This window comes from Geotrypetes seraphini, chromosome 3 (genome assembly GCF_902459505.1).
Source record: "Geotrypetes seraphini chromosome 3, aGeoSer1.1, whole genome shotgun sequence".
Classification (NCBI taxonomy): Eukaryota; Metazoa; Chordata; class Amphibia; order Gymnophiona; family Dermophiidae; genus Geotrypetes; species Geotrypetes seraphini.
The window spans coordinates 380,605,992-380,630,117 of record NC_047086.1 but is presented as its reverse complement, the minus strand read 5'-3'; the positions used below and the strand labels follow the sequence as shown (position 1 = coordinate 380,630,117).

At 43.1% G+C, this 24,126-nt stretch overlaps 1 protein-coding gene across 7 annotated transcripts in view; it reads left to right on the top strand.

Annotated features, from left to right (window-relative positions):
• Window positions 1-24,126, top strand: part of FOXN2 (forkhead box N2) — a 134,487-nt gene that overhangs the window by 86,513 nt on the left and 23,848 nt on the right. For all 7 annotated transcript variants that reach the window (XM_033939423.1, XM_033939420.1, XM_033939425.1 and 4 more), the window contains 2 exons: window positions 10,269-10,393; window positions 19,092-19,156. In XM_033939423.1, the coding sequence (XP_033795314.1) occupies window positions 10,269-10,393; window positions 19,092-19,156 (190 nt within the window). The remainder of the gene's footprint in view (window positions 1-10,268; window positions 10,394-19,091; window positions 19,157-24,126) is intronic.

Sequence of the window (24,126 nt, the reverse complement as noted above, 5' to 3'; positions counted from 1 at the left end):
TGTCAGACTCGCCCTATCCATGGAATGGAATGTGTGTGATGGTCGATAGACTTGTAGATCAGATTGCGACACTGTCGAGCACCAATCAACATTTTAATATAGTGATTGATTTATATAATGATTAAGTTATAGTTTTGTCTCCAATTTTTGGATAAAACATTAAGTACATAAGAACATAAGCATTGCCTCTGCCGGGTAAGACCAGGGGGTCCATCGTGCCCAGCATTCCGCTCCCGCGGCGGTCCCCCAGGTCCATGACCTGTAAGTGATCCTTTACCTAAACCTTTTATTCCCTAATCATTTAATATTCTGTATAGTAACCCTCTATGTACCCTTCAATCCCCTTCTCCTTCAGGAAATCATCCAAACCCTTTTTGAAACCCAATATCGTACTCTGTCCAACCACCTCCTCTGGAAGCGCATTCCAGGTGTCCACCACCCTCTGAGTGAAGAAGAACTTCCTAGCATTTGTTCTGAATCTGTCTCCTTTCAATTTTTCTGAATGCCCTCTTGTTTTTGTCTTCCCCGCTAGTCTGAAGAATCTGTCCCTCTCCACCTTCTCTATGCCTTTCATGATCTTATAAGTCTCTATCATGTCCCCTCTAAGTCTCTGCTATTCCAGGGAAAAGAGTCCTAGCTTCTCTAGCCTTTCAGCATATGAAAGGTTTTCCATGCCTTTTATCATTCTTGTTGCTCTTTTCTGGACCCTCTCGAGAATCGCCATATCCTTCTTAAGGTACGGCGACCAGTATTGGACGCAGTACTCCAGATGCGGGCGCACCGTCGCCCGATACAGTGGCAGGATAACTTCCTTCGTTCTGGTCGTGATACCTTTTTTTGCTAATGCCCAACATTCTGTTCGCCGCCTTTGAGGCCTCTGCGCATTGTGCCGCCAGCTTCATTGTTTTATCCACCAAAACCCCCAAGTCCTTTTCTAGGTTGTCTTCCCCCCAGTACCATCCCTCCCATCGTATATACATCGGGTTCCCTTTCCCTATGTGCAAGACTTTATATTTCTCTACACTGAAGCTCATCTGCCATTTATTTGCCCACTAAATAACTGAGAGGAACACTATTCTGGTGGGCACAGTTGCATGTCCAGATACCGACTTTAAATCTATGGAATTGGGATTTGTCATTGAGAGTTGTCTTGTAGCAGAACTCCAGAAAAATGGCTGCCTATGATCTCAAGTAGCAGCCCAGTTTGGGTTGCTATGGCAGCATTTCCTTTAGCTACATTTGCTCCTAAACTGTTAGCAATATGAGATAACGGTGTGTTCATGCTGATCTGGAGGAGCATGTGTTCAGTGTCTGCAGAGAAAAATCCTCCTCACTGTAGACCTGATTATTAAGCATTTTCCGCTTAGACACCGAATCGGAGGGGGGGGGAGCAGCTTTAATGAGCTGTCCGTGTATTAACTCAAATGCACATGTTAATTTGCCATGGTGTGTTAATATAAATGTAATAAATGAGGTAAAATTATGGTAGATTTAAGGAACTATGTAAATCCTTTCACCTGCCTGCAAGGTGAGGTGATCTTATGAAATAGTTTTTGCTAAAAATTATAGAAACGGAAATTATGCAAAGTGGCAGTTTAATTATTTGAATTTACCCCATGGCCTTTTCAGTGGTAGTCCAAGGTGAGCTAAATTTAGATATATTAGGTCAGTAGCATGCAATAAAAAGGGGGTGGGGGGGGTGCAGTGGCGGTGGACCATTCCGGGTGCGGTCTTGGTGGGTGCATTGGCACCTCTCCTCCTTTCTGCTCCCCTCCCCAACCACTCCTTCCCACGCCTCCCCTGTCATGCCTTTAGCCCTTTGCCGGCATAAACAGCAACTCCAACCTGTTGCTCACACTGGCCTCGGCACTCCCCTTTGACATTACTTCCAGGTCCCTCAAATAGGAAGTGACATCGGAGGGAGGACCTGTGTGGGCAGCAAGTTGGAGATGCTGCTCGCGCCAGGAAAGCTATACGGGTATGGAGGGAAGGGGGCTGTGCGCTCAGCAGGAGGGGTGGGGAAAGAGCGGGAGGGCGGAGAAGAGGGCAAGGGTGGGCACCTCCCACCCTCGCTATGCCAGTGCATTAGGTTAGTGATTCTCAACCCAGTCCTCAGAACACACCTGGCTGGCTAGTTTTTCAGGACATCCATAGTAAATATGCATCAGAAGATTTGCATACTAAGGAGAGTGTGAATGCAAATTTCTTATGTATATTTATTGTGGAGATCCTGTTCTGGTTGTATTATGAGGACTTGGTTGAGGTATTTACCCAACTTCAGATGACCTTTTTTTTTTTTTTTTTCTTCTTTGTTCTTTTTGTACCTGAATCCAAATTCACAATAACCCATAATATATAGATCACAAAATAGTTCATAAGGTGTACTTAATTAATCTTGAAAGTTTTTTTTTTGTGCTCATAGATCAGCTTGATTGTGTAAGAATAACCATGAAGACTCGACAAACTAGTGGTTTTTTTTCAAATAATCTAATCACAGTACAATGATTCCTTCAGTGCTCAAGACTTTATGCGTAAACGTGAAGCAGAAAAAGCATGTAATCTTATAATGAATGTGTATAAAACTCGGCCTCGACACAGGCCGTGTTTCGCAAGCTGCTACTTCAGGAAGCCGTGCAGTAGATTAAACATGAAGATCCATTTCATATTCAATCTCGCAGTGGTTTTCCTCAACTTGCGGTTTTCCTCTAAGGCAGTGAAGAGTTAAGTGATATCCAGTTCTAAATTTGTGATTTTGGACATATCTTAGAGACCCATATTAGTAAGGTTGAAGTACGACTTACCCTACAGCAGTGCTTCTCAAGCCAGTCCTTGGGGCACACTCGGCTAGTCAAGTTTTCAGGATTTCCACAGTGAATATGCATATGAGAGCATTGCAAACCAAGGAGGCAACGCATGGAAATTTATCTCAAAGACCTTCATTGTGGGTATTTTCAAAGTCTGACTAGCTGGATAAGCCCCGTGGACTAAATCGAGAAGCAATGCTAATGTATCTTGTATCCCACCGACTCCCACGATCAGTGGTTCAAAGTGGATCTAGTAAAAAAGCAAGAAGAAAACAGAAAAGGAATCGCAAAACAGACAGATTAATATAAGAATTTTCTAAATAGGTTTTTAAGTTCTTAGGAAAAAAGGAAAGATAAGAGGAAGAGGATCGGAGCTCAAAAGGCAACAAAAGCCAAAACTGTACTGCTTGATAATGAAAATAATCCTTCAGTGTTTTTTTTTTTTTTATACTTCCAAGAATGAAGGAAAAGTTACAAGAAATGGGTCATCGGTTCTGGAAGAGACGACCCATTAAACATCTTGGAACACAATGCAGGCCAGTTTGAAAAGGATGCAAGCTAGAGATTGCATTTTCTGTCCAGCATCAATGTAGCTGAGAATAGAACTGTTGTACATTTCTTTACCTGGACACTCTTGAGCAAGGCAGAACCCTGGCCTGTGTGCCAGGAAGTCACGCTGGCGGTTAATAGAATCCGTCATCTAGTCATGTTTCTTATGCTTCTTCACAAAATTAATAAATAGGCTCATAAATATTCCAAATGCAATTCTATGAATCCATATCTCAGCGGACATATTTTTCCTGGAGGATAAGAACAAAGCCCTTTTTATTTAAAATTCTTGTATTCTGTTCCAGGTGAATTAATACTTTTGGAAGTGGGAGGATTGAACATTGTCTGCTAGCCACCTTCAATTTCTCTATCGCCTTCCTCTTCGTTTGTAATCCTGTCAACATAAGAAACCTAGCGCTCGAACTGCAAACGGTTAACAATTTATAACCATAGATCATTCTCACTAATCTGGTTGATGATTATACTCTGTTCTGTAGCTGGCTCCTGCCATGTAGTTCCAGAAATGTACAATTGAAAAGCTGGGATTCAGCTGCTTCTGAGGTTTACCATCAACATCTCCTCAGTTACCCTGGAGACTTGTAATGTGATGCAGAGACTCCTAAAATGTCACATGTTTCTGCAGAGAGTCCACAGTATGACAGTGTATCTGAAGGAAAAATCTGAAACAGGAAGGAGATAAGCCTTGAAGATATTCTGTTAAGTCCTTCCTATTTTGCAGTCCATATTAAGCAGGAAATTGCTGTCTAGAACAGTGTTTTCCAAACCTGTCCTGGAGGTACATCGAAGAAGTTTGGTTCCAGTATATCTATAAAGAATATTCATGTTCTGGAGACTCGTGCTGTTAGATGTGTCTTCAGAATTGGATTAGGAAACGCTCTTCTGGAACAGAAGATGACGGGGGACACTGCAGACTGAATGGGTTGTGATTAGCGAATGGCACGGGGACAAATTTTCCCGTTCTGTCCCGGCGAGTTCTTTTCCTGTCCCTGCTCCATTCCTCCAAGTTCTGTCCTCAGCTGCGCAAGCCTCAAAGCACTTTAAAATCTTAAGTGTTCGAGGCTCATGTGGTTAAGACAGAGCTTACAGGAATTGGGACAGTGACAACACTTGCAGGGACGGGGAAATTTGAGTCCCCGCGGGGACGGGAAAAAAAATTTGTCACCGTGTCATTCACTAGTTGTGATTATAAGAGAATTTCTTGACATTGAGGTGTTGCTACTTTTGTGCCCTCTGTAGAGAGAGGCTGTTTTACAACACACTGAGTTGAAAATGATTTTTTTTTTTTTTTTTTTAAACTAGTTCTCAACTGGCATTTAAATGTGCACTAGTGTGTCTCAGAAAGTCCCTCTTGCCACAGAGCTCTGCTTCCTGTTTTCAGCACTTTCCCTCCCATGTAGCATGCAGGGAACAGGAAAGAAAGGGGGAAGCTAAAGCAGACCGAAGCAGACAAAAAAACCCCAAGCTGATCTGCTCCTACCATGTTTCCCCAAAAATAAGACATGTCTTATATTAATTTTGGATCCAAAAAACATACTAAAGCTTATTTTTAGGGATGTCTTATTTTTTCATGTACAAAAAAATTATCTCTCCCTTCCTCTCTTCTACCCCAATTCTTCCTCTTTCCTTTCTCCTCCCCTCCCATGTACAGCATTTTTCCTCCCCTTCACCCATCCCCTTGTGCAGCATCTTTCTATCCCTCCCTCCCATCCCCTTGTGCAGCAGAACACCACCAACCCTCCCACCGTGAGACTGACATACCTCTGCTCCGAGGCCTCATAAAGCAGCAGGGGTGGGAGTTGCTCAATTGACGAGTCCGATGTTTTTCAGCATATCAGTACGGTCATTTATGACATCTAGGAAGTTTACCTCCCTAGCATTCCCCAATGTAACATTTTAACCAGTCAATGTTGGGGCAATTGAAATCAGTAACTACCAATATCTTACTCAAGTAAAAAAAATATATAGAAACCATTTTGACGACGGCTTTACACAGGGCATGAGCATAGGAAGATCGCTTCTGCCCCATGTCACCGCTAGACCACCGGGTAAGATCCGGGGACGCAGGAGGGAGGCGGGGGGTGGGTCAGAGCCGGCACAAAAAAATTATTCGGATTTTTCCCTATTCGCGGGCCAGCTCTGCACCTAACCCCCGCGCTAAATGACAACACATCCATAGAATATAATGTGCGCGTTAGCATTTAGTGTGCGCTAAATTGGCTAGCGCCTTAGTAAAAGACCCCTATAGTTTATTTATTTTGTTTGCTAACTTTCAGCAGATGCCTAATATACCTCTCTATATGCTTTAACAGAGAACTTAACCCATTCTTCCTTCTGCCCAACATTTCACCTTTTCCTATCGTAATACATTTTTATGTTACGCTGGTTCCAATCGTAATTATTTTAGCAAAGTTTTGTATTATTCACCATTATCATTTACGGCTATTGTAAACATAATGTAAATAAGTCATAATTCTGTAAATTCAAATATTTTATGTTCCTGGATCTTTATTAGTATGGGACATACGATGGCAACCACATTTTTGGAATGTCCCGTCATCCGGGACACACGATAGGAAAAGGTTAAGATGAAATTTCCCAGCAGGCCTTACAAGCAAGGCCTGACTCGGCACTCCTTCAGTTTGTGTCTTTTTGACTGTGAGAAAGAAAGGGAGGGTCAGTTGGAAAGGAGCAATTTTCTAGCCACCACGTTTAAGTGAATTGGTGTTTATGTACTGTAGTGGATGCAACTGCCTCTTTCCTAGAAATGCACTGGGAAATTTTGGTTGGAGTAGAATCGCTATAATCTTTTTTGGCCCATTTTCAAACTCGGTGTGTCTTTTCACCAGTTTTTCCTCCATTCCATATTTGGTCCTGTTCTCTTAAATTTTTAGCAAGTTACTTGAACTCAAGAGAGAGATTCTTACCCCCTTATGTATAATTTCTTGCCAACATTACTTCCTATTAGAAAAAATAACAATGCACTATTAGGAATTTTGTTATTCAGCAACTAAATAGATCAGTTTGGAAAGAAACTTGAATTATAGCTATGTGTTGACTGGTTTCTGCTGAATAGGTGAATTGATTCATAATTTGAAGTACAGTAGCTTTTGTCATAACTAAATTCAATATATAAAGTCTAAAAATGTTAATTTGTTCTTTCCCTTATTTAAATGTATTATACTGTACAAAGAAAATATTCATAATCTGATACATTGTTTATAGCTTGCTTATCCAGTCATTGAGATTTATAGTTGTATATACAATTATTATCTGAACAGATATAGCTTACACATTATGTTAAGATTTATGCAATCTTTCTTGTGCTACAAATGGTAAGGTTCAATTTACTTATGTAACACCAATAATACCTAGAACCATTTTCTTTCTTTTTAAATCTTTATTAAGTTTTCAAAGCTAACAAAAAGTGCCAAACAATATACATACATATATTAATAATCATAATAAGCACTTATAATCAATCAGTATCAATACAAAAAATATAAAAACCCCTCTCCCAACCAACATTTTCCATCGGGGAATAAAAACAAACAAAATATTTCCCCCCCCTCCCCTTAATGTGTGTGTGCTAAAACAACAGAAAATAAAAATAAAAGACAACTAGAACCTAGAACCATTTTCATTAGATATTTTTCACTTCTGTGCATGAGTTAAAAACATAGGAATTGCCATACTAGGACAGACCCGAAGTTCTATAACAGATTTTATGCTGCTTATCCTAGGCATAAGCAGAGGATTTCCCCAAGCTATCTCAATAATGGCCTATGGATTTCTCTTTTAGGAAATTATCCAAACCTTTTTTTAAAGCCTGCATAAGCCGACTGATTTCACCACATTCTCCAGCAACAAATTCCAGCGTTTAATTTTACTGGTAGTTAATATTTTATTTTTGAAGACCCATGAGCCAATTATGGTTTCCTTAAACTTTATTGTGCTTCTGACTTCAGTGTGTGGTGGCATAATTGGCTCATGTAGTCCAACTCAATGTGTTATTACCTTGTGTAGGCCCAGTGGAGGTAAAGACTGCCGTAAAAATTAAGTGCATAGTACTAGCTAGCCCTCCAGGCATCCAGAGCGCCACTAACAGGTGAAAAAAATATTGTCACGGGTAGCCTGAACAACTGAGCTGCTGGACCCTGGGTGTCAAAGTCCCTCCTCGAGGGCCGGAATCCAGTCGGGTTTTCTGGATTTCCCCAATGAATATGCATTGAAAGCAGTGCATGCACATAGATCTCATGCAGATTCATTGGGGAAATCCTGAAAACCCGACTGGATTCCGGCCCTCGAGGACCGACTTCGACACCTGTGCTGGTGGGTGATGGAGGAATAAGGAAGGATGGTTGGCAAAGGGAGTAGGAAAAAGAAGAGAACATATAAAACAGAAAAATAGACAACAGAGAAAAGGAGAGTTGGGTGAGAGGATGTTTATGGGGAGGATGGAAATAGTTAGAATTAAGAGGTCTGAATTGAAAAGTCTTTGGTTCCTGTTTGTCATTTTCAGAATTATTTCAGATTTTTGGACATGGCTTGTTTGTATATCTGTATGCATAGATAGCTAGATAGTTGTGTGTCTAAATGTAGTATTTCAGTGTGTAATTTGTCGGTGTTTTTGCCAAAGATGTACAAATCTTGCAAAGTAGCTTATTGTAAGCTATGTTGTTGAACTTCTAAATGCACCAGTAAGAACATAAGAATTGCCGCTGCTGGGTCAGACTAGTGGTCCATCGTGCCCAGCAGTCCACTCCCGCCGCGGCCCCTAGGTTAGAGACCAGTGCCCTAACTGAGACGAGCCCTATCTGCGTACACTCTGGTTCAGCTGGAACTTGTCCAACCTTGTCTTGAATCCCTGGAGGGTGTTTTCCCTTATAACAGCCTCCAGAAGAGCATTCCAGTTCTCTACCACTCCCTGGGTGAAGAAGAACTTCCTTACGTTTGTACGGAATCTATCTATCCCCTTTTAACTTTAGAGAGTGCCCTCTCGTTCTCTCTACCTTGGAGAGGGTGAACAACCTGTCTTTATCTACTAAGTCTATTCCCTTCAGTATCTTGAATGTTTCTACCATGTCCCCTCTCAATCTCCTCTTTTCAAGGGAGAAGAGGCCCAGTTTCTCTAATCTCTCGCTGTACGGCAACTCCTCCAGCCCCTTAACAATTTTAGTCGGTCTTCTCTGGACTCTTTTGAGCAGTACCGTGTCCTCCTTCATGTACGGCGACCAGTGCTGGACAAAACACGTTGGGGGAGGGAGGGACTCAGTGGTGTGCCTAGTCTTGAGAATGGTTGGATTGGGGAGGAAATGCAACTATGTACACAGGGAAACAATAACAACTGAGCTTTTAGATTCTTCCGTGCTTTAACAAGAGTAGGCTCGAACAAAGAGCTAGAGTTGCATGGGGACAGAAAGCAAATCCATCCACATCCATCCCCTCAAAAGTAACTGAATGTCTTTGGGATAACCTGATAACATTCACTTTTGACTTGGGCATTCTTTCAAAAATGCACTCCACATATGTTATTTTCAGTAGATACGATCATTCATTTTACAAGTGTTTTCTTCTTCTTTGTGTCTCTTTCTGCTGTCCTTCCCTTTTCCCTATCTTTTTGTTCATCTGTTTCTTCATATCTTTGTTGAGAGACAATGTGCTGATCAATGGAATGACAATCAGAAGTACCCAGTTATACAAAACACAATATTTTATAAATATGTAGTTCAATAATTGCTTTTCTTATAAAAAAAACTTTATATTTGGGAGAAAAACCTTGGAGACCTTAATTAAAGACCTAGAGTTTGAAATCTTTCAATATAACAGATTTTATTAAAAAAAAATAAAAAATTATTGCACTATATAAGTATGAAGTACTAGTTTTTTAGCCCGTTACATTAACGGGTACTAGAATAGATGTGTAGACTTAGGCCTTTCTTTCTGTCTGTCTTTCTGTCTCTCCCCCCCCCCCCCCCCGTCCAGCAGCACCCCTTCCCTGCTCCCCCCTGTCCAGCAGCACTGGTCTGTGGGCTGGCCTAGCAAATGCCCTGTGGTCGCACAGCTCCGTGGGAGTGACAGAGTGGGGCCAGGCATCAGCGACGGAGGAGGAGGCCGAGCAGCAGTAACGCCGAATCTGACACTGCCATCTTTCCTCTTGGGGCAGGAACGTTGTTGGGGAAACCACCGCACGTGTCGCAAACTCTGCAGGCTCCTACTGTGCATGCAGGGGCATGGAATCACGGATCAATGATCATGGCCGCACGGAGATTGAAGTGGGCATGCGCATTAAGGGTTTTATTATAGCGGATGTGTTTTGTATAACTGGGTACTTCTGATTATCATATGCATTAACATCGCACCAGTTTTTGCGGTTTTGATTTTGATCAGTGGAAAGACCCCATACCATTCAATGATGTATACACCAAAACTGGCTACTAGCATAGTAACATACATGTGAAGTTTATGTGAGAAGACTAGAACAGTAAAATCCTAGAGAACTCCTGAAGAACATCCACTGTATTTCTCTTTGGCTATCTTTAAATTCATGTTGTAGGGAAGCAGAAGAGTTTTACCAAGTCTGTACTTGACTCGTATCTTTCTGAGGAAATATGTATTCATTTGTGCTTGTTGAATATATTTTGATATACAATCAAATTTTAAAAAATGGATTACATTTGTATGTTACAAAATAGTCTTAACATTTGTTTGAGAAAATTTCATTATAGAATAGTCAATAAATATGACGACTCCATGGGAATAGGGTTTGTAATCGTAATCTCTCTGTATGAGATTAAACATGCCTCAGATTTTGCACAGATAAAATGCATTCAAATAATTTCACTTACAATTCCTTTTTTGGTCTTCACATCTTTGACTTCTCAATTTCTTTTGCAGGTGAATGGAAAAGGGTCATTATGGTGTGTCGATCCCGAATATAAACCTAATCTCATACAGGCGCTGAAGAAGCAGCCATTTTCATCAGCCCTTGCAATTTATACTGCCCCAGCATCACCAACGAGGTATGGAAGTTCTTGATGAGACAAGCATTCAGTGGTGTAAACTTTTATATAGAAACATGATGGCAGATAAAGACCAAAAGGCCCATCAGATGAAGCCATTAGATGTCCTTTTAAGCCAAGTTTCAGTAGGCTCTTTGCCCTAAATTTGTATAGACTTGTTTCTCTTTCGCATTAATTTAAGTTCTTTACACTGGAAATAAAAAAAATAAAAAAAAGAGAATAAATAAAACGGAGAAACTTATTGCTGTGCTCATGTCAACCAAATGCTATTTTCTGTTTTTCATAGGAAGAATTATTCTTAGTGGTCATTTATTTATTTAGATTTCTATCCCGTCCTCCCAACAGCTCAGAACGGGTTACAGAAGGACATTCACAGTGTAGAATGAGGACATGAAGTTAAATACAGGGACTACAGAAGACAAAAGAACTATAAAGGAATAGAGGATACCAATAGAAGCATCCAAGGAGACAGTTTCTTAACTATATAGAAAACAATTCCAGCTCATGGTCCAGTCCCTAGTCCTAGGTCTCCTCGACTACTGCAATATCCTCTATCTCCCCTGCCCCACAACAATGATAAAACAACTACAAACAGTACAAAACACAGCCCTGAGACTAATCTATTCACTAAGAAAACACAACCACATCACCGAGGCATACCTCGAATCACACTGGCTCCCAATTCAAGCAAGAATACTATTTAAATTCAACTGTCTATTATTTAAATCCATAAATGGTGACAGCCCAGCCTACATAAGAACATAAGAACTGCCATCTCCGGATCAGACCCTGGATCCCTCAAGTCTGGTGATCTGCTCCCGCGGAGGCCCAGCCAGGTGTAACCTGGCGAAAACTTAGTCACCCGTATCTCTCTATGTGCCTTTCAAGGAGATGTGCATCTAACTTGCCCTTAAATCCTAGAACGGTGGGTTCTGCAGCAATCTCCACCGGGAGAGCATTCCAGGTGTCCACCACTCGCTGTGTGAAGCAGAACTTCCTGGCATTTGTCCTGGGCTTATCCCCCCTCAGCTTCAGTCCATGACCTCTTGTCCTAGTCACATTTGACATCGTAAATAACTTTTTGTCCTGCTCTATCTTGTCAATTCTTTTTATTATTTTAAAAGTCTCAATCAGATCCCCTCGCAATCAGATCCCCTCGCAGTCTCCTCTTCTCAAGGGAGAACAGTCCCAGTTTTCTAAGTCGTTCTTTGTAGTTCAAGTTCTCCATACCTTTTACCAGCTTCGTTGCTCGCCTCTGCACCCTCTTGAGCAGTTTTATATCCTACTTGAACAACCGCCTAATCCAAACTACCACCACAACCAAACACAGGAGAACCCAGAAACCATTCACATACCTTCCAATCAGAGACATCAGACGGAAAAAACTGTACGATGGCCTTCTAGCCACACAGGCAGCAAAACTAGACCACCAACTCTCCAATCTACTAATCGCTACTCCAGACTACAAAACTTTCAGAAAAGAAATAAAAACCCTGCTATTTAAAAAATCCATGAAGACTAACTAACACCGTATGAAACATTTCAATCCTCTGAAGCAACCCGCTCTACTCTGTAACACCTCTGGATATGTCCAGAAATCGTCTTCTGTAATCCGCTTTGAACCGCAAGGTAATGGCGGAATAAAAATCACTAATGTAATGTAATATAGGGACACAGATAGTAGCTTTCAAAGAGGTCAGTTTACAAGGAGTGAGAAATACTGTAGAGACTGCTGATTGAATGCTTTATTGTTAGTTGAGAGTTTTAATGCATCTCATTCCTGGGAGTGTGTGGCACAGTGGTTAGAGCTACACCCTTAGCACCCTGAGGTTGTGGGTTCAAATCCCTCGCTACTCCTTGTGACCCTTGGCAAGTCACTTAATCCCCAGGTACACTAGAGTTTGAGCCTGCTGGGACAGATTGGGAAATATGAAAAGGTACCTGAATGTGAACCACTTAGGATATAAGTGGTATAAAAATTTATTTATTTATTTTTAAAGTTCATGCTTTTTTAGAACAGCATGTTTTTTTGAACCTAAATCCAGTTTGAATCCAGGTGTTGTTTAGCTCTTAGAGCCATATGGTCAGAGCTGTAAGCTGTCGAGGCAGACCAGAGAGGTTAAAATCATTTTAGTAGACTTGAGACATAAAGTCAAGGTGGGCTTCATATCTAAGTATATATCATATATATATGTATTGGTTATCTTCTTTCATCTCTTAAAGTGTTGTCTTTTGCCCCAGGTGCCAAAAATTCTGACATTAGGACCAATAGAGACAACACTATTTTTTTCTTCTCTATAGTGGTCTTTGAGACTTGATCCTTTCATTTAAACTGTTGGGCGAAATTGTTTGTTTATTGTTCACTTGATATCCCACTAATGCAGTAGGTCAGAGTGGCTTGCAAAATTAAAATGTCATAAGAAAGAATGCCAGTATTAAAAAGCAAAAGTGACACAATCAAACAAGGGATGTGAAATGTTCTCTTAGGGTTCTGCGGCTGGCATCATGATTGTTAATGTTTTCTGGGTCTTTTCGTGTCTGGGTAGATAGAACCGACATCTCAGCCATCATGCTATGGCTTTCCTCAGGGTTCCACAGCATGATGGCTGAAACGTCGGTTCTACCTACACAGACGTGGTGAGACCCGGAAAATGGCAACAATCATGACGCCAGCCACAGAAGCCTAAGAGAACATTAAACATCCCTGCTTGGCTTCATCATTAAGCAGTTGCTGCAGTTTGCGGTCCTGGGTCAGCATTTCCATTTCAGAGACATGCTGTTTGGTCTTGTCACAGTGCCAAGGACATTCCTCAAGGTGATGGTGTAAGTGGCAGCCTTTCTGCATCGCCAGGGGATCAAGGTGCGTCCTTATCTGGATGACTGGTTGATCTGGGCTTGTTTCAGGGTGGTTAGGCAGCAACAGCGATGGTGGTTCAGCTTCTGCAGATCTTGAGCTGGGTGATCAACTTCAAAAAGAGCAGACTGATTCCCTCTCAAGTTTGAATTACCTGGGAGGTCTGTTTGATACTGTGCCAAGAATGGATTTTTCTTTCCAAGCACAGGCAGGAGGAATTTCTTAAGGCCAGCTGGTTGCTTCGCCTTCCACATCCCTGAGCATGGGACTATGTCCAGCTGTTAGGTTCCATAATGGTGGCACTGGAGGCTGTTCTGTGGGCATGGGCTCACTAGTAACCATAGCAGTGGTCTCTCCTTAGTCACTGGTCCCCAGTGTCCCAGGACTACAGCATTTACCTTCTGTAGTCTTCCAAAGCCAAGAGAAGCATAACCAGGACAAACCTAAGCAAGCAGGCCTGATAGGTGGTGACAACAGATGCCAGTCTTATGGCTGGGGTGCTTATACTACCAATTGCATCTGGTTCAGGGTGTCTGATCTCCCTCGGAGGCATCTTGGCCCATCAATCTCCTGGAATATGGGCGATTCATTTGGCATTGAAGGAGTTTTCTCCATTCCTGGAGGGGAGGAGGGAGGGTCCCCAGTCAGGGTGTTTTTGGACAGTTCCACGGCAGTGGCTTATGTCAATAAGCAAGAGAGAACTCGCAGCCTTCATTTGGCTTATGAGGCTGTTCTACTCATGTCCTGGGTGGAGAGGCATCTGCTCTGCTTATCGGCAGTCCACATTTCGTTCTCCTTGAATGTGCAGGCAGATTTTCTCAGTGCTCTAGATCCAGGGGAATGAGAGCTGTCTGAGGATGCCTTTCAGCTGATCATTCAATGCTGGGTTTGTCCAGGGTATGATCTGATGGCTACTAAGTGCAAAACTAAGGTGGATTCCTTCTTCAGGCAATAGATGGAGCTGGGCAATCTAGGCTTTGATGCTCCTCTTCTGCCCTGGCCAACCGATACCTTGCTGTATGTGTGTTCTACCATGGCCCATGGTGGGTCTAGTGCTCAGAAGAGTGGCATCTCATCTGGATCTGGTCATCATGGTGGCTCAATTGGCCTTGGAGGCCCTGGTATGCAGACCTAGTCCGGCTGATGGATGGGCAGCCTCAACCCCTGTGCTTCAGATGGGGCTGCTCCTCCAAGGGCTGGTATTGATGGAGGATCCCTCCCCTTTTGGTAGTATGGCCTGGTCCTTGAAAGGTCAAGGTTGAGGTGCAAGAGCTACTCAGACTCTATGAATGTGACATTGTTGAAGGCCAGGAAGCGTTACATTTCAGCCATTTATGCTAGGGTGTAGAGGACCTTTGAGGCTTGGTGCACTGAGGCATTGGTGTCTCCGCTTGGCCTTGGTATCTCAGATCCTGGTGTTCCTCTGGACAAGGGTTTGGCCCTTGGTTTGCTGAAGGTGCAGGTAACAGGGTTGGCTTGCTTCCAAGATTGGGTGCAGTGGTCTTCCTTGGCTTCACACACAGATGTGATTCAATTCTTGAAAGGGGTGAGCCGGCTTTGGCCCCCCTCTCTGTCAGGTTTGTCCAGAGTGGAATCTCAGTTTGGTTTTGTGGGCTTTACAGAAATCTCCTTTCGAGCCTCTGAGGAAGGCTTTGCTCAAGGATCTCACATTGAAAACTGTCTTGCTGGTGATGCTTGCCTCAGCATGTTAGATTTCGAAGCTTCAGGCTTTGTCATTTCAGGACCCCTTCTTGCAATTTACTGAGGTGGGAGTGAATCTATGGATGGTTCCCTCCTTTCTTCTGAAGATGGTTTTGGCGTTGCACCTTAATCAAGTGATAGAGCTCGCCTCCTTTCGGAGGCAAGATTCCAAGGACCAGTTCGAGAACCTATGGCTCCGGATGTGCAGCAGATGCTCCTTAGATATTTGGACGTTACCAACGAATTTTGGTGGTCTGATCGCTTGTTTGTTCTTTTAGATGGATACAGTAGGAGTTTGACAGCATCTAAGCCCACGAGAATGAGGTGGCTGAAGGAGGCGGTTGCCTCAGCATATTTGCTAACAAATGAAAGAACCTCCCTCACCCCAAGAAGTCTGCAAAGATTAGGGAAAAGAGATGAAGTCCAACTCCAAACTAAGCAGAAAATGAAAATAATTCTATAATTTAATTTAAGAGCATTAACCGGACAAGCCCTCAGTCACACAGCAACCTCTGGAAACTCCAGGGAAAAGCTGTCGCGAATTTACACCCAGAAAGGTGTTAACTGCGAAACATCCCCGGGCTTGCTCCGGATAATGTTTGTGGTGCTTGAAGGACATTTACTTCATTTACTGCTTATGGATCACTATTTCCATTACACACGGAGAAGCTAAGTCCTTACAGCCTGTGTATTTTTGTGCTTGGTTGGATTTGGACACTAACTTTCCAGTTTGGCCCCCAGCTTAGGGGTAAGAGATGAATTCCTTCTTTATTTTGATAATGTGTGTTTTTTTCATTTGAGTTTTTTCACACATTGCACATTTTGCACTAGTTCAAGCACCACAAACATTATCCGGAGCAAGCCCGGGGATGTTTCGCAGTTAACACCTTTCTGGGTGTAAATTCGCGACAGCTTTTCCCTGGAGTTTCCAGAGGTTGCTGTGTGACTGAGGGCTTGTCCGGTTAATGCTTTTAAATTAAATTATAGAATTATTTTCATTTTCTGCTTAGTTTGGAGTTGGATTTCATCTCTTTTCCCTAATCTTTGCAGACTTCTTGGGGTGAGGGAGGTTCTTTCATTTGTTAGCTTGTTGTTGTACCTCCTCCATTTAGGGTTCTATTTTTTGTCAGCATATTTGCTGGCAGGGAAGTAGCTTCCAGGTCGTCTTTGGGCTCATTCGACAAGGCGCTTTACCTCTTCTTAGGAACAGTCTGCCTTGATGCTGGCGGACATCTGTAAGGTGGCTACTTGGTCTTTTTTTCACTTTGTTAGGCATTACCAAGTAAATGTAGCGGCACATTTGGACACTAGAATTGGGGCATCGGTGAACATAAGCATCGCCTCTGCCGAGTCAGACCATAGGTCCATCGTGCTCAGCAGTCCGCACCCGCGGTGGCCCTCCAGGTCCGTGACCTGTAAGTGATCCTTTACTTAAGACATTTTATCCTATATAGTACCCCTCTAACTATACCCCTCAATCCTCTTTTCCTTCAGGAACTTGTCCAACCCCTTTTTGAAACCCAAAATCGTACTCTGTTCTACCACCTCCTCCAGAAGCGCATTCCTAGCATTTGTTCTGAATCTGTCTCCCCTCCCCCCTCTGCTTTTGAACATCCCACTGGTCTGGAATATTGGGAAGGATGCTATGGAAGACGAAATTAGGTCTTATTTGATAATTTTCTTTCCATTAATCCTTCATACTAGTCCAGACACCCTTCCTCTTCTGGTTGTTTACTGTATGGAGCTGCAGTGCAGCCTCACTGTTTGGCCCTTTGGGTCTGTCTGCCTTCACAATACAAAAAAAGGAAAGGGGGAAGAAAGTTCTTGGAGTGGTTGTTAGACTCTTGATTCCTGATTTTAGTCTGCTTGTCTATGTTAATACTGAGGAGCTGTGAAGATGACTAGGACTTATATCATTCAGCTCTTGCATATTCTGTCTCCACCTGCTGGTCGATGGACATAACTATCCCACTGTTCTGGAAGAGTGTGAATGACTAATGGAAAGAAAATGATCAGGTAAAACCTAACTTCTCGTTCAGCTAATTTAACAGAACAAGGTGTCAAATTATTGTATTGCTAGTATCAGCCACTAAAAAGAGTGTCCAAATTTGGCAAAGGATTCACCAATTTGTGATGGAGTGGGTGTATGGTATGGTATGAATTTATTATATGAAGCTTTTTTGTACAGATTGGGCAAAGAGGCTAACCGATGTGTATGAGATATCAATCCCACTGGAATTCTTGTTATTGCAGGCAGAGCCAGTGGGAACCACTCTCTCCCACGCAAAAGCTTTCTTCCACTGTACTGCATTCCTTGGCTAGGTGCTGGATAACTGCAAATATTCCACAAACAACTACATCAACTGTGGCAGGCATTTTCTCTTTGTAGACTTGCTGCACATAAACAAGAGAGTAGAGTATCCGGGGAAAAAATCTGAAAGCCCTTTGTTGGCTCATATTCTCAGGGATAAATTCGAGGGTGTTTTTGCACATTCCTCATACTACACATGAAATATGATTACGAATGTAATAAGGAGTTGAATGTTCAGATAATGCTGTTACTGTTATCAAAATGATCTTGGCAATTTCAGCCATAGAAACATCTTCTGAGCGTGTGTTTCCATTAGCCGGTCGTACAATTGAGGAACTGCAGACTCATTTAAACACAGAAACAGTGGATGATTTAGGGCTCCTTTTACTAAACTGCACTAGCGGTTTTAGCGCGCACTAAATTGCTGCGCGCACTAGATGGCGTTAGTTTCTCCGCGTAGCGTGGGGGTTAGTGCAAGCTAATTGGCAGCACGCACTAAAAACGCTACCGCAGCTTAGTAAAAGGAGCCCTTACTCTTTCTTTATGGATTGAAAAAAATTAACTATTTTATTAAAAATAATAATAATGAATCATAATATTAACTATTGTTTATTTTTCAATATTAAATATTATTTGCTTGAGTACCTGAATAAATTCATGTAAACCGTTCTGAACTCCCCTGGGATAATGGTACAGAAAATTGAATGAATGAATTTCTGTCCAGCTTTATGGGAGTCAGCTATATTAATTGATGTTTTACTGAATTAAATCTGTACGTACTTTTCTTTGTTGGAAGAATTAGGTTTTCATGGCATCCCTAAGGATGGGGAAGTTGTTTTTTTTTTTCCATTTACAAAATCATTTTCTGAGTTCTTTTTTGTACTGTTGGATATTTGTATTGAATTAGTATGCTTTCAATAAAATTAAAGTTAAAAAAAAAAAATTTTATGCAAGAACACATGGGAAAAAAAAGAGGAGAGCAGAAAAGTAGCAGGAGGTGGGATGGATCTTGTGAGAGAGGGCTTTAAGGGACCTTTTAAAAAGGACTTTTCTGAGCCAGGGATTGTAAACCTGGTTGAAGGGCCTGTCAGATGGCATCAACTACATGTGGCTGACAAATGCTTCTTGTCTTGAGTGAAATAATTTTAGCACACGTATTTATTTCAATTTTAATAAAACTTGTTTGTATCCTAAAATCCTTCTAAATACACTTCCCCCCCCCTCTGTATTCACGGTGGTTTGGGGCAGAGCCGGCCCGCGAATATTAAAAAAACGGGAATAATATTCGGGCCAGTTCTGCCCCTAACCACTGCTTTCCCCCGGCTATTTTAAGCTTTGAAAGCCCCCCTTAAGCCTTACCTGGTGGTCTAGCCGGGTTTTCAGGCAGGAGCGATCTTCCCATGCTCCTGCCCCGTGCAGATCACTCACAGGAAATGGCTCGAGAGACTATGGGAGCTCAAGGCAGCCATTTCCTGTGAGCGATCTGCACTGGGCAGGAGCATGGGAAGATCGCTCCTTCCCCGAAAACCCGCTGGACCACCAGGCAAGGCTTAAGGGGGGGCTTACAGGGCTTAAAATGGCCCGAAAAATGAAAAAGCATTTTTTTGTTTTAAAACTGTGAATAATCAAATCCGTAGATACGGAAACCGTGAATCCGGAGGGGGAAGTGTAGTGTGCACAGTCTAGCTAGCACACTGAAAGTTGCACAAAATTTGGTACACCTTATTACATCTGCCTCTCAGTTTTGTAATGAAACTATAATCCTTGCTGTTTTACTATCTTTGCTATTTTAAAAATTGACTTTTTGGGATAATTTTGTGTTTTCTTTACAGTTCGTCATCACCTTCCCACTACTTAACCTCAGTTCTTAAACCGAATAAGGGCAGATCTCCTAAAGGTATGCCATGTTGTCTAGGTTTCGCTGTTATGTAGCATCCCTGGATGCATTTGCTGAAAGAATGCTGAACTCTTTTCTTTTATTTGCGCAAGGTTTGAGAACTTGAGCACAGTAGAAACTGGTCACAAACGAGGCAGTGCTCAGGGAAGACCAGTAGCTGAGCAAGGGTCTCCCTTTCTAAGAAAACGGGCAATGGGACTGAAAAGGAGAAATTAGCATTTCAAAAACAGCTTTAATTGCATTGCCTATTGAGGTATGAAGTAGAGAATGACACGGTGACAAAATTCATCACCGTTCCCGTTCCCGCGGATAACCGCGGGAAACCATCTTCATATCATTCTTTAAGGAGCGAAGGAAGAATCAGAATATGAATGGCCACAACCACTGACCCTCAAGCTTTGCTTTGAAGAATGCTGGTGTAGAAGGACTGAGGTTGAAACAGACACTACAGAATGACAGTCTCTGGTATCCAGAGCAGATATTGTGATGTCATAATGCCTCATTCCACCAGTGCCTAAGAGCCAATCACATCAGTGATGTCACAATGGCTTCATTATCCTTGGCTCCCATAAGAATCAGAGTATGAATGGCCACAACCACTGACCCTCAAGCTTTGCTTTGAAGAATGCTGGTATAGAAGGACTGAGGTTGAAATAGACACTAAAAAATGACATGGGATTATTTCCCGCGGTTATCCGCGGGGACGGGAACGGTGATGAATTTTGTCACCGTGTCATTCTCTAGTATGAAGCTTCAAACAGTTTATAGGGGGGAATCCCTATAAATGTAGAGTTTAGTCAAACTGCTAGCGCAATTATAAACATTGATTCTTATTATAATCTTAAAACAGGTAGATAGAGCCAAGGGTAAGATTTATAGGTTTACAGATCATTGGTTTAACTACAGTTGCAAGAACCCAGCCTCTGTCCCTCTACAATCAATATAAAAAGGCAGGAACTGGATGCTATGCTCTGCTATGCCCAGTACAGCTTCCGGTCGCTGGAACTTGTGAGCAGTTTATTAAAGTGTTTTTTTGTTTAACACCTAATATGGATGCAGCTGTGGTGCGTCTGTTATCCGCACCTAACAGCTGCATTCTGACCATAGGTGCGGGACATAACACTCACTTAACAGATGCACAATAGGCCTTTCATAGCCTTTATTAAGGACAGGAAGCAAACATGCAACTTTTATTCCTAAAGTACTGTATTCTCTTATAAATCAGCTTAGTTTTGTGGTATGTTCGGGTTATGTATGGTGCCTTCACAGAGCTCCAGTTAGGATGCACCGGCATTTAAAACATGGAAAATGCCTATACTATATTTTATTTCCTGTCCAAAATGACACAAAACCCAGGAAAAAAGTATTTCCATCATATTAGGATATTTTATAACCTAGATAATGAAAGAAACCAGACACTCTCCTGGATACACCATCAGAATTCCCAGATGATGCTTACAAACATCAGATTTTTGGAACAGATTTGAATTCAGCTGTTTGCAAAATGTTTTATAATCCGAGAGCCATCTAATATCGTAAATGGGCAGAGAGTCCCACCATCTTGCTGATTGATATGCTTATAGAAGGGAAGTTGAGTCAAATACAACCTAATTCTATACAAGCCACTAAAAATTTCGCCTGCAAATTTGGAAGCACACCCAATTTGCACACACAGTATAAATTGAATGAGTCAATTAGCATTGATAATTGGGATTTTAAGCTGCTATTCATGCTAATTGGAATTAAAAATTATGCATGGTTCCAAAAAGGGAGTAGGGCCCTTGGAGTGTCATGGGGGAGGGGGTTCCTCAATTTATGTATGCAGTTATAGAGTAAAGGGGGGGAATCCACACCTAACTTAGGCACAAGGATTTATACCATGTTTCAGTGGTGTAAATGGCTGCTTCTAAAGTTAGGTGCGGTTTGCGGTGCCAAGTGCTATTCTGTAAACGGTAAGTGAACTCAAACAGTTCTTTGATATTTTTAAAAAAAAGTTGTTATGATTGAACTTAAAAATGAAGATAATTCCTACAGAAGCAAAGACAGAATTTGTTTTCTTGTGGACAAACAAAACGTGTTAATTTTCTGGCCCAACCTAGTGTGCCTTCTGAGAAAGTTGGCCTGCACACTTTCTCCTACTACATGGGTTGCGGAGAACACCTGATGTGAGCCTCAGCCCACCTGAACAACATCTGGGCCTCCAGACGTAACAGAGTGCCTGTTTACATATGCTACCGCATTGTCTGACTTCCTTGCCTTCCAGATCTTTCTCCAGTGACTTTAGGACTAGCTGGATGGCTCGCAGTTCCAGGTGATTTACGGACCATTTACTCTGATGGAGAGTCCATCAGCCGTATAACGGACGCCCACTGCAACGGGCCCCCCAGCCTGACAGGTTGGCATTGGTTGTAAGGATACCCATGAAGGGCTTCAGAGTGTGACGCCCCTCAATAAGGAGTCTACTCAGAGCCACCAGTGCAAGCTGTTCCTCATTTACAGAGATCAGGGAACCTGCATTTGAAGGGAATGACGTTGGGGAGTTCACCTGGAGAGGAGGATGCATGTGCGCTCTCGCCCTTCCAGGATGGCTGCCATGAAGCCCAGGACCTGAAGGTAATGTCGGGCAGTGGGGCATTGTATCCCTTGGAGATCTGCTATCTGCATCCTGAGCATCTGTTTGCGTGGCTTGGGAAGAAAGACACCGCCCTTTGCAGTGTCGAAGCAGACTCCCAAATACTCGCAAGCACTGGGTTGGCTCTAGATGACTCTTCTTAAAGTTGATGATCCAGCGCAGATCCTGAAGGAGATCTACAACTTGCTGCACTGCCTGCTCTCTCTTCGCCTTTGATGGGGCTCTGACCAGCCAGTCATCCAAGGAAAGATGCACCTGAATTCCCATCCTACAGAGGTAAGCTGCAACTGCCACCATCACCTTGGTGAAGATGTGCGGAACCATTACTAACCTGACGAGTAGAGCCACAAACTGGAAATGCCTTTGTAGGACATGGAACCTCATGGAACCAAAGCATGGATGAAGTCTGATCACCAATTCTCCCAGACCTGGTCCATATGGTCACTCAGGCTGGGCAACAGATTCCTTAGTGGAGGGGAGGTCTCCTGGGAAGGAATCTTTCCCTGGTCCAATGCTGGTGTACCTGCAGGTAGCACAGAGCATCCCAGGCCTGTCAAATAAGCTTTCCACAGGAGATTCACAAAGTCTGGTTTAAACCCCTGAATAGGAGGCCCCATAAAACCCCCCCCCCCCCCCCCCTGCAGGACCTCAGACTTACTTCTCTTGGGTTCCATCGCTTCCACGTACTTGTGTTTTGCAAAATCACTCTTCAGGGTCTCCGGGAGGGATTTCTTCCCAGCCATACAGACCCCCTGCAGTGCCCTGCAGCATGTGGTACACGGATGCTCCTCAGCCAGCCATCCAGCGCAAAACTGGCATGATATAGGAGCAGAATAGGCTGAGGAGTCCATCCCAATCAATTTAGTCAAATCAAGGTATTTTGAGGCAGATGGAAGCTTTAGATAAAAAGATTTGTTTAAAATCCAAGATGGCCATCGCCAGCTAATTTATGCCAAAAACAGCCTGTGGGGGCTTCCCTGAAGTTCAAAAAAATTCAGGTAAAGGGGCTTTGGAGGTGGGGAACCCTGGCCCCAGAACCTTTTAAAAAATCAAATTTTCAGACCCCCCCCCCCTGATTTTCCCCCATAGGGAATAACGGGCTGTACCCTCTGTGCTAGGCTGATTCCTGCCTGTGTCAGCTTTTTCTGCAGCATAACTGTATTGAGAAGACTTTTCTGCCTCAATGTCTGTCAGACATTATCTAAAACTGGAGATCTTTGGGCTGCTAGTCAGAGTGGTGCCAACTGTGAGCTCAACTCCCATGGATCCTCATGGTGTGACAGAGGAAGTGGAAAACGCAGCTGGCTCCATGAAGCCCAAAGGGCCTAACACAAGGGTCCCACAGCTTGCGCTTAAGCCTCTGATAAATCAGAAGGTGATCCAGCTCCCAGGAGAATAGTCCCCAAGTTTCCAAACTGTACAGAGCAGGCTAGCTCAGCAGGTATACCTGGGGGTTACCCTTCAAGATGCAGACCGCTCGTGCATAATCTGCATCCTCGTCCAGTCATAGTGGCCCCTAAATTGGGGACTGCTGGGCATCTAAACCTCATGAAATGGATAAAAATACAGTGGTACCTTGGATTGCGAGCATAATTTGTCCCAGAAGCATACTCGTAATCCAAAGCGCTCATATATCAAAGCAACTTTCTCTATAGTAAGTAATGGAAACTTGGACGATCCGTTCCACATCCCCAAAACTCTGTAGATTAATTACCATTAGCGACGCCTCCACCGCTGCCTCGGATTTATCTGCCCGGCTCCTCCAGTTCTCTCAGGGAGGACTCTGATGCTGTTCGCTGCCTCTCCAGGTCTCTGTCCCGCAGAGGACCCCCAGTGCCTGGCCTCCTCGTCGCTCTCTGCAGAGCCCACAGTCCTCAAGCGGGGAAAAAACTCAGCTGCACATTTCAGCAGCAGGTACTGAGAGCTCTGGGGTGTCCCTTCCTTTCATTTCTCATTCCGCCTGGCTGCTGGATGACTCCTCATTTGGCACAAAGCCCAGTGCACTAACCCCTATTCTTATGCTAATGCCCGAGAGCACAGGGACTTGCAGTTAGAAAGGAGTTGCTCCCTTACCCCGCCATTGCGTCCATGCCGTCGTCCAAGTTCCACCCCCTTTTCATTGCATTTCCTGTTTCCGGCGTAGCTGGATGCGGCATAGGCAAGGCAGTGGTGCCAGCATGGGTTGGTGAGGTAAGGGTTTGGGGATGGGCTGTGCTCGCTTATCGAGTCAACACTCATTTTGCAAGTTAAAGTTTGCTCAAGTGTGTTTTGCTCGTCTTGCAAAATACTCGCAAACTGCGTTACTCGCAAACTGAGGTTTGACTGTATACTGAAAAAA